Raw genomic sequence first — 12,021 nt, 5'->3', positions numbered from 1 at the left:
AAATCAAAATTTACAGAATCATAGGTAAAAGCATGGCTAAAAGTACATGTAGTCCAACCCACTCACTTTAAAAAAGAACAGTGTATTTCAGTAACTCTCTGGCCTTGAAACAAAGTATGACATTAGGGAACCCTTTAAAAGATAATTTATCATGAAATCAGCCCTGAAGAGTTTAAGATTTAAGGCCTAGAAGACAGTTCTAAATGCTGCAAAGTACAGACTTGGTTCAGTTATATTCAGCGTTACAAGTATATTATGGGGAGGGGTGGTGAAGTGGGTGAAGAGGGTTAAAATGTACAAACTCCCAGCTATGAAATAAGTCATGGGGGTGTAATGTACAACATAGGGACTATAGTTAATAATATCATGTGGTATATCTGAAAGTTACTCAGAGAGTAGATCTTAAAAGTTTTCATCACAGGAAAAAAAATTTTTGTAACTATGTATGGTGATAAATGTTAACTAGACTTACTATGGTGATCATTTCACAATACACACAAATATCGAACCATTATGTTGCATATCTTAAAACTAATATGTCAATTATATCTAAATAAAAAAATATGGAGCATTTAATTTAGTTTACTGTCCTGAGGAATTTATATTCTAAAAATTTGTTCCCAGAGTAACATGCCCACTTGGAATAATGATTGTTTATATGTGAGTTTATTTAGTGATTAAGATGGCATCTTTCATATATCTTCTGAATAGAAAGGTCAATAATCTTGAAAAGGGGCAGAAAATATAATTTCCAATTAAAAAACATTAATATATTAGAAAATTCTTTCAACTTAGGTGTTTGTATGTGATTACAGTTCATTATTGTATATTAACATGCTTTTTTGGAGAGCCTGACCACTAACTACGGAATAAGTCAACCTTGGGGGAAAAAAAAAGTATATTATGGACAATTTCCAATGCTGAAAATTATGGTCTACAACCCTGTTTCTTTACATTTCTGAGATGTTAAAGGAATATAAGGCAGATTCCATACTCCAGCATAACAGACCTTTTTTTTTTGGCACACTGCACATTTGAATGTCCAAAGAAAATCTGGACCATGCTAGCCAGAGAGCGACCATTATCTACTCAATAGAACATTTAACGGACACCGATATTGATGAAAGTCTTTTTCAAATATCTCACATACTGCCTTCTCAAATTACTTTTGCTTATGATACTATAAAATAAGTTGACTAGAATAATAACAGTAAGTGGTATATGTGCTAGCATTTATTATTATAAGTCAGGCATTGTTATAAGTGTTTGACCTATGTTATCATAATGCAACTGCAGCAACAATTTTGTGAAGTGGCATCAATATTATGCTCATTTCACAGCATAATAAAAAAACAAAACTGAAATACTGAGAGATTAAGTGACACACAGAGAGCATGTGGACTAGAGATGTCAAGCCCCAGCAGGCTCACTCCAGAGACTGCACTCTTAACCTTTATGCTAATCAGTCTCCATAAAGCATAAGTAGCTGTCTGGGGGATACATTTCAGTAGTGTTGCCTGTTAGTAGACCTGAAGGTCAACTAAATGTTCAACAAATGCTCCAAAAGATCATCATGGAGTACAGCCCACAGGGGTTCAGCAGAGTAGATGTACATATATTTCCCAAGTGGAACAGTTTATTTCTTTTGCTTCCAGCTAAAAAACAATGCCAGTAAGGAAAGGCTTTTAAGCTAGAAATTATTAAATGTTAAATGTATTTTAATATTTACAAAAGTATTTAAATGTGCCTAGGTCATCTTTGCAATCAAAATTATAGGATTTTACCAGCACAACTAGATAAAGCAATTTGGGCAGGTAATACCATATGTACATTCAACCAACACTGTATAGTATTTTTCTGTAATAGAAATTTTAGAACTGGGCTGAAGACACAGTAACAACACGGCTTAGGCACAACTCTTGTAATTACTTTTACTGAACTTAGCCATCATTTAGCAGGCTAAAAAACAGATGGTTGGCAGGCAAGACAGTATGGCAAGAAACATCAAGACTGAGCTGTGGTCCTGACAGCTACTTGAGTTGCTGGATGACTTCAAGGAGGTCATCAACCTTTGTGAGTCTTAGTGCCCTCTCCTGCACATTAAAAAAGACTAGGGTTTCTACCACACACACTTTCAGAATCTCAAATATATAAAGCAAATGCTCTTTGCTTTAAGATAGGGTTGCCAGAGTTAGCAAATAAGAATCTGACAAACCTATTTAAGGGCGGCCCTGTGCCTTTAAACCTGAACTTTTATTTCTTGCACAACTAAATTCAGAAAAACTAATTCCTATATACAAATTTTCTATTCAATGTCTGAAAACTTTTTACAAATTAAAATATTTGTGTATTATAAAAATAATGGTCATTTGTGAAAAACAGACAACACATAAATATATAAAAAAAATAAAAACTACATGTAATCCTAAAGCCAGTAGAATCTATTCTTAACACTTTGGATATATTTCCTTTTAAAATTTATTTTTTTAATAAAAAGGGATCACACTTTGTGAGCTGTTTTATAAACTTCTTTTTTCACTTAATATATTGTGTATATTTTTTCACATCAATAAATAAAAATATATATTGTGTTTAGTGACTGGATAGTACTCCAATATATGTTTCTGTCATAATTTATTTACCCAGTCCATGAAGAGATATATTCATCTATCCAATTTTTCACTATTATAAACAAAATTGTGATAAGTGATATAAGAGTGTGAGTATATTTGTGAATATATATACATATATGTGTGTGTGTATTCATCTGTTCGGGCTGCCATAATACCACGTAATACCATAGACTGGGTGGCTTAAACACAGAAATTTATTTTTCACAGTTCTGGAGGCTAGGAAATCCAAGATCAAGGTTCCAGCAAAGTAGGTTTCATTCTGAAGCTCTTGGCTTGTAGGCAGCCACCATTTTCCTGTGTGCTCACATGACTTCTTTGTGAGTGTGTACAGAGAGTGGGAGCTCTCTGGTGTCTCTTCTCATTAGGGCACTAATCCCATCAAGGGAGTCCCACCCTCATGACCTCCTCTAACCCTAATAATGACTCAAACATGTTTCTTTTGTCTTTGTTAGAATTTTCACACAGATATGTGTGTATTTGAGAACATGATCATATCTGCATTTAGAAAATAAACCAGAATCAACAGGACTTACAGATAATTAAAGACAATGGTGAACCACAGCTCCCATCTCCCAATATTTCCTCCAAAACAACATAGAACAACAAGAAGGGAAATGAATCTACATAGAAACCATGTCCTCAGCCCTCATAACTTGAAGACAGAGAATGTCCAAACTTCAAAATAACTGGGAATAAAAAGGGGCAATCACTCAATCCCAGTGGGCAGTCTCATGCTCCTGCCTCTGCAGGGCTGACTGAGAAAAATCTCAGAGAAGATAGAAAGGGAAGCTAGTGATGATACAAAAGCTCGATATAAAACCATGATGAGGAAGAAGAAGGCCATTCTAAGTCTGAAAAGTCTACAAAAAGGACTCAAGTAGATCAGAGCACTGACTGCATTGAAGGGACTTTAAAGCCAAGCAATTTGAAGGAGCTTTTGTGGGAGACAAAAACAAAAGAGGAAGATTGTCCTTTAGTGATTCAGTGGTCAGAGGGAAAAGGAGCAAGGGGTGAAAACTTAAGAGTCCTGCAAGACAAAAGAGAACTACAGAATTGGAGGACTCACAACCCGCACCACCCCCCCATCACTGCAAAACAAACATAAAACATTTACTAAAATATCTGGACATTGCTATACTGAAAGAGAGAGCACCACTATCTGTAAAACACTCCAATACTGAAAAAATCAACAAGAGAAAAATAAAAAAATCCAAACAGACTTAATAGTAAAAACTAGTAAACAAAATTCCATACCTATCAACCAAGGTCAATTTTACCCAGAAAAATAACTATGAAGCAGAAGCAAACTGTAAGGCCATACAACAAAAAGAGTTAAACACGCTCAAGCATTTGAAGGTATCAAAAAAACCCTATGAATCAGAAATTCAAAGACAAGAACAAAAAATGTCAAAGGAAAAAAAAAAAAAACCCCAGGGAGAAATAAAAAAGTGAGCTGCCTGAACTCAGAAAAGAAATGGAGGAAAAAGACAAAATCACCTCAAAAATGAAAAAAAGAAAATTACAAGATACCAAGAGATAATAGACTCAAATACATATTTAGTAAGGGACAAGGTAGGAAAACAACCAAGAGAATGGAAATGACATAAAGAAATAAGAAGGGTCAGAGAGAAAGTAGTAGAAATGGGAGACAGGCCAAGAAGGAATAATATTCATATTTTCAAAGTCCCTGAAAAAGAAAAACAGACCAGTGGACCAGAACTAATATTTAGAACTATAATCCTGGAAACTTCCAGAAATAGAAAAAGACCTGAATCTACACATTGAAAGGACCCCCTAGGTACCTGGGAAAATTAACCCAGAACTATTAAGCCCAAGACACATCTGAGTAATAAGTCTATTTAATTTCAACAATAAAGATAAAATCCTCAACAGTCACACACACACACACACACACAAAAATCAAATAAGTTATAAGGCAAAAGAATTAGACTGAACTCAACAACAACAAAACAAATAATCTGATTTTAAAATGAGCAAAGGACTTGAATAGACATTTCTCCAAAGAAGACATACACATGGCCAACAAGCATATGAAAAGATAGTCAACATCACTAATCATCAGAGAAATGCAAATCAAAACCACAATAAGATATCACACCCATTAAGATGTCCACTATCAAAAAAACTCAGAAAATAGCAAGTATTGGTGAGGAGGTAGAGAAATTTGAACCCTTGTGCACTGTTGGTGGGAATATAAAATTGTGCGGTCATAATGAAAACAGTATGGAGGCTCCTCAAAACATTAAAAATAGAACTACAATATGATCCAGCAATTCCATTTCTGGGTATATATTCAAAAGACATCAGAATCTGGAAGAGATATTTGCATACCTATGTTCAATGCAGCATTATTTATAAAAGCCAAGAGATGAAAAGAACCTAAACATTTATCAACAAATGAATGGATAAAGAAAATGTGGTATAAACATATAATAGAATATTGCTCCGCCTTAAAAAAGAAGGAAATCGTATCACATGCTACAACATGGATGAACCTTGAAGACACTATGCTAAGTGAAATAAGCCAATCACAAAAAGACAAATATTGCATGATTCCACTTATATGAGGTATCTAAAGTAGTCAAACTCTTAGAAAGTAGAACGGTGGTTGCCAGGGGTTGGAAGGAGAGAGAAAAGAAGAATTGTTCAATGGGTACAGACTGTGCCTACCATAGCTACAAAAAAAGTTCTCAACTTACAAGAACTTACCAGAGAATTCTGCATCCATGATTGCTTCCTGAGGAATCTATTAAGAGGATGAGCTTCATCCAAACCAAGATATGACCAGAAAAACTTTAGCAAAAAGATTAATGGTAGGCATTTAAAAACATATAAGTTTACATCTAAGAATAAAACAAAAGTGGGAATGAAGGTTGGAAGGCTAATATAAAAATGTCATATGTTGTGACAAAGTAGTATTTTCAATTTGCCACACTACGCAACACCCAACTATATGCTGTAGACAAAAAATACACCTACAAGAAAGTAATTCAGAAAGGCCAAAATAAAGGGATGGACAAAGGTACACAAGCTAACAATCAAAAAGGGAGAAGGTGGGGATCCTGATTAACAAAGTAGAATTCACACCCCAAAGCATCATATGTGACAATGAGGGATATTTTTTAATGCTAAAATTCATAATGAAGATGTAACACATGGATATTTTTACGTATGAAATAACACAAGTAATCACTTTATTAAACAAAAGCTATAGAAGATGCAAAGAGACAGAGAGAGAAACAATAATAGGAAACTTTAATATACTTTTCAGTACACAACAGATCAAGCATGGAAAAATACATAAAAAGACAGAACACCTAAACAACATAATCAATGAGATAGATCTTTATTATGCTTAGATAGTAAGAATACATCTACTCAAGTGTCCATGGCACATATGCAAAAACTGATCACATATTAGGTCAAAAAGAAAACATCAATACTTTCCACAACGTGTAAATATTACAAACAACATTCTCTGCTTGCAATGCAATAAAACTAAAAATTACTAACAAAAACAAAACACAGAAAGGCCCTTCCATCTAGCACTTAAAAGACCTTCTGTTGGGCCGGCCCTGTGGCTTAGCAGTTAAGTGCGAGCGCTCCGCTGCTGGCGGCCCGGGTTCGGATCCCGGGCGCACACCGAGGCACTGCTTCTCTGGCCATGCTGAGGCCGCGTCCCACATACAGCAACTAGAAGGATGTGCAACTATGACATACAACTATCAACTGTGGCTTTGGGGGGAAAAATAAATAAATAAAATCTTTAAAAAAAAAAAAAGAAGACCTTCTGTTAAAGAACTCTTAGGTGAAAGCGGACATAAAATAATTACAGAATTTTTTCAAAGCAACGACAATAATCTAGGGAATACAGTTAAATCAGTTATTGGAAGAGAATTCATAGCACCAAACACATAAATATAAATAAAAGGATGAAAATAATTCTCATCTTGAAAGAAAAAGAACAAGGTAAATCAAAAGAAAGCACAAGAAAGTATACAATAAAGACAAAAGTAGAAAATAATGAGGTAGAAAATAGAACAGCAGTAATAAATCAAAATCCTAGTTTTCTAAAGACATTAACAAAGTAGAAAAACCACTAGCTAACTTTATCAAGAAAAAAAAGAAGAAAATCACAAATATACAGAAATGAAAAATGATAAGGGCATAATTTCCTAGGGAACAAATAGATTAACAAAATTGATGCTATTAAAGTTAGAAAGCTTAAACAGATCAATTTCCACAGAAGAACTAGAGAATGTTATTCAGGAACTACTCCATAATAAAAAGCACCAGGGTAGATGGATTCAAAAGAATTCACCAAACTTTCAAAGACACAAATAAACCTTATGATCTACAAATTTTTCCAGAGCACTGAAAATGGATGAAAACATTCTAATTTCTTAAAATGAATGAAAATTTCCTAATTTCTTTTAAGAAACAAGCACAGCATCGACTCCTAAACCTAATAAAGACAGTACAAAAAAGAAAACTACAGACCAGTATCACTCATTCATAATGATATAAAAATCTAAATATTAGCAAACAGAATCAAATAGCACATCAAGAAAAGAATTTACTATGACCAAGTGGGATGTATTTCAGGATTGTAGGTTGGTTCAATATTAAGAAATCGATTAATATCATCCACCACATTAACAGTTCTAAGGAAAAAAACACCATAGATGCTAAGAAAACCTGCAACAAAATTCAATATCCCTTCATGATATTAAAAAAAAAAACTCAAGGGCCAGCCTCAGTGGCCTAGTGGTTAAGTTGGGCAGACTCGTCTTCAGCAGCCCAGTTCAGTTCCCAGGTGCAGACTTACACCACTCATCAGTGGCCACACTGTGGTGGTGCCCCACATACAAAATAGAAGAAGGTTAGCAACAGATGTTAGCTCAGGGTGATTCTTCCTCAAGCACAAAGAGGAAAACTGGCAACAGATGTTAGCTGTGGGCGAATCTTCCTCAACAACAACAACAAAAAACACCTCAAGAAAGAAGGAATTGAGAGATATTCTCTTAACATGTTAAAATACTACTAAATAGTCCTAAAGACAGGATCTTATCTAATGAGGAAATACTAGAAGTATTTCCACTAAAATCAGGAACAAGGCAAGGATGTCCACTATCTCTGCCACTACTGAACACAACACTAGAGGTACTAGTCAATGTAACAATTAGACAAGAGAAATCAATTGAGGCCAAAGAATGGTTAAAGAAGTAGTGAAACTATTGCTATTGCAGATGAAATGATAGATAATATGTCTGAAAAACCCTAGAGAATTTATGAGAATAACTAAAAAAATAGTAATTCAGTAAATTAGCAGTATATAAAATTAACATACAAATATCAATAGCCTTCAAATAAACAACAATAAACCATTAAAGGACACAACAGTAGAGAAAACTCCCTTTATAATAACAATAAAGATTTAAAGATTATTAAATACTTAGAAATAAACTTAACAAGAAAGGTGCAAACCTCTACAAAGAACAAAACACTCCAGAAAGACATAAAAGTAGGCTTGAACAAAAAAGACAAGTCTGGGGCCAGCCCCGTGGCTTAGCGGTTAAGTGCGCGTGCTCCGCTGCTGGCAGCCCGGGTTTAGATCCCAGGCGCACACCGACGCACCACTTCTCCGGCCATGCAGAGGCTGCGTCCCACATACAGCAACTAGAAGGATGTGCAGCTATGACATACAACGATCTATTGGGGCTTTGGAGGGGAAAAATAAATAAATAAATAAAATCTTTAAAAAAAAGACAAGTCTGTTTTTGGATAGAATGATTCAACATTATAAAGATATCAGTTCTACCTAAGTTAATTCATAAATTTAATGTAATCATTCTAAAAATACCAATCTTTTAAAAAGAGACAAGGAAAAACTAAAGTTAAAGGAAAAACAAATATGCAAGAATAGCCAGAAAAAAATACCAAAAAAGAAAATTGATGTGTACTAGCTCGACCAGACAGGCAAACATACTATAAAGCCTCTATAATTAAAAGTGTAATACTGACACATAGAAAGCCCAGAAACAGACCCAACTACAAATGATAAAGATGGGATCTCAAGTTACTGAGCCAAAAATGGACTTTTAAAATAAATGGTGTTGGAATAATCAGGTAGTCATTTGGAAAAAGATACAATTAGGTTCATATCTAATGCCATACATAAGAATAAACAAATGGATTAAAGATCTAAATGTAAAAAATGAAACTATATAAGTACTAAAAGAAAACATGGATGAATTCCTCTTTAACTTTGTTGCAAAGAAAGGCTAATTCTAACTATGACTCAAAATGCAGAGACAATAAAACACTGATAAATTTGCTTTTACAAAAAAATTTTTAATTGCATGAGAAAGAAACCACTATGAACAAAGTCAAACAGGAGAAAATATGTGTAACATATACCAGAGACAAAAGACTAATATCCCTAATAAAGAATAAACTCTCAAAAATTGTGGGACAGAGACCAAAACCCAATAGAAAAACAGGCAAAACACATGAACAAAAAATTCACCATAAAAGATGTAAAAATAGCCCTTAAACACATGAATAAAATGTTCCAATTCACTCATAATTAGAGAAGAGCAAATTAAAACAACACATTAGACTGGCAAAAATTTTAAAGTATGATGACACTTTCTCTTGGCAAGGCTGTGGGTAAACAGGCATTTCATACATTGCTGTGGGAATACAAACTGGTTACAACCATTCTAGAGAGGAATTTGACAATAACTAACAAAACTACATATGCACTTATCTTTGGCCCACTAATCACAATTTTAGTAATCTACCCTGAAGATATACCTACAACGCAGAAAAATATATATGCACAAGATTATCCATTGTAGCATCATTTAAAATTGCAAAATACTGGAAACAACCTAAATGCCATACATAGAAAAGTGGTTGAATAATCTATGGTAATTTTCACACAATGGAGTACTATACAGATGTAAAGAAAAAATTGCTATAAAGAAAAGTGAATGAGAAAGACCTCTATAAATTGACTTGGAGTGTTATCCAAAATATATTAAGCATAAAAAGCAAAATACAAAGGGTTGTCTATAGTACGCTACCATTCATCTTAGAAAGAAGTGAATATATGAAAATATACATTATCTCCCCATTTGTGCAAAATAAAAACAGGGAGGATATATCAGAAACTAATGATATTCGTTATCCACAGGAGATGGGGTGGAAAGAATGTGGGAAAGGGATCAAGTAGTAGGGAAGGGTAGCAACACTTCCAAAAATTTTTTATAGCTCTAACTCTTAGAACCATGTTGATGTTTCACAGCAACTCATCCCCCCTCCCAAATGAATAATTAAAATCATTCAGGATGTAAGGAATCCTCAAAATAGAATATAAATAACAAATTAATATAACTATATTACAAATGAAGGTGCGAGAAAGAAAACACTAACCTAAGTAACTTTAGAAAACAATATTTTGACTGTATACTGTAGGCTAAGGACAAAAAGAACTGTAATGAAATATTATATTCTAGTTAGTAAATTTGTTTCTTACAGAGATATGGGTTAGTGATTCTAAACTAACTTATACCTAGTAAGTTTGAGCAAATAAGTAGATACATTACGGATAACGTGAACCAAGTTTCTCATTGTGAAAGAAAAGAGGTTACAAATGAGGAAAAGGAAAAGTCTAGAATGAACACTGTGGTGACATCGGAATTGGAGGTATCTGTATGAATTCATGGTTTTTTAAATATAAATTTGGACTGATACAGAAGTGTGTGTATATGTGTGTAGTAAATATACATATGTCCTATCTTTGTCCATTGTGAGGGCCTAGAAGCAATGACACCACAAGAGCAATGAGCACACTCAACACTTGGATCTTGGTTTCTAAATACCATTCCAATAAAAGTAACCTTAGAGAAATGGCCAGGACTGAGGCAGGGAAAATACACCATGAACATGCAATATCTTGTGGTGCCAGGCAAGGCATGGATATGCCTTAAAAATGATGGGAGCATTTCAAAAGGACATACAAACCAATTTGAAGATACTCCTGATAGTCAAATTTGGGACAATTTCAGCAATAAAATAACGACAGTAAGATTAGAACCCATAGAATAAAATAAATATCCACAGGTCCATGCTGATATAAATAAATAATTGGATAAATAGATAAGAAGGGATAAAAGACAGCCTTTCCTTACAGTAGAATATCACTAAATGCAACAGAAAAATCACCATTAGGTAAATACTCCAGTAACATCCGTTGCTGGCAAGACTATCAATGGACGTTAAAATGATTGGCTGAAATGATAAGAAAAAACAGGATGTTTGCATAGTATCAAGGTAGCTTCTCACAAGATACTTATTAATTATTACCTTAAGATAAAAATAGTAACTTTACATTGTAGAAATCTGGCTGATACCAACTTAGTCATGCAATCAAAGTCATCAATTAACTCTTTGCTACAATGAGATGGCCAATAAATTCCCTTCCTACTCGGCCTATCAAGGCAGCTGATCATTCTCTCTTCCTGGAAACATTTTATTTACAAGGTACCACCTTTTCTTGGTTTTGTTATTACCTCTTTGGTCACTCCCTCTCAACCTCCTTGGTTGCTCAGCTTCAACTCCCTGAGCAGTACCCTTGGATCTCTTCTCTTCTTCAATGTACACTTACTCTCTTGGAGATCTCATCCTACCAGCTAAACATTGAAGACTCTCAAATTGCTCTCCCTAGCCTAGATCTCTTCCCTGAATCCTAGGCAAGCATATCCAACCTATTCAACACATCCCCCTGGATGTCTAATAATTATCTCAAAATTAATATGTCTAAAACCAAGCTCCTCCAAACCCCTGATTCTGCTCCAGACTTACCCATGTCAATTAATGGCAACTCCATCCATCCAAGTTGCTCAGGTCAAATACCACAGAGTCACCCCTGACACCTCTCTTTCTCTCACACCCTACTATTCAATCTGTCAATAAATCTTGCTGGCTGTATGCCATCCAAACATCCAAATACAATTATTTATCTCTCCACCCACCATTCCATAGTTGAAAACAGCACATTTCTCATCTGTATTTTGCAACAGCCTCTGCTTCTGCTTTTGCCTTCCCTTCCTCCCTCTACTGAGTATTCTCAGCACAGCAGCCAGAATGATCCTGTTAAAATATAGACTTCTGTTTTCCAGTCCAGCATGTAAAGAGCTTGGAAGTCACTACTCCATCCTAACAAGCAAAAAGCTGAACTAAAAAATCAACAACTCTTCTTGAACCCATCAAAGAAATAAGGTCAGAGAGTAAACCACTACCCCCAAAACTGGAGAGACAGACTGATGAATACAGAAAATCACAACAAACCAGAGTAGAA

The 12,021-nt window shown here is 34.5% G+C and overlaps 1 protein-coding gene across 4 annotated transcripts in view; it reads right to left on the bottom strand.

Moving 5' to 3' along the window:
* ZFAND4 (zinc finger AN1-type containing 4) overlaps positions 1-12,021 on the bottom strand; it is a 121,235-nt gene that overhangs the window by 50,307 nt on the left and 58,907 nt on the right. The window contains exon 1 of one of the 4 annotated variants that reach the window (XM_058542881.1): positions 5,364-5,452. The exons of the other annotated variants lie outside the window; for them this stretch is intronic. Coding sequence (XP_058398864.1) covers positions 5,364-5,382 — 19 coding nt within the window. The 5' untranslated portion in view covers positions 5,383-5,452. Of the gene's footprint in view, positions 1-5,363; positions 5,453-12,021 lie in introns of those variants that run through there. 4 annotated transcript variants of the gene reach the window in all.

This window comes from Diceros bicornis, chromosome 6 (assembly GCF_020826845.1).
Source record: "Diceros bicornis minor isolate mBicDic1 chromosome 6, mDicBic1.mat.cur, whole genome shotgun sequence".
NCBI classification, from domain to species: domain Eukaryota; kingdom Metazoa; phylum Chordata; class Mammalia; order Perissodactyla; family Rhinocerotidae; genus Diceros; species Diceros bicornis.
This window is presented reverse-complemented; position numbering and strand designations above follow the sequence as displayed.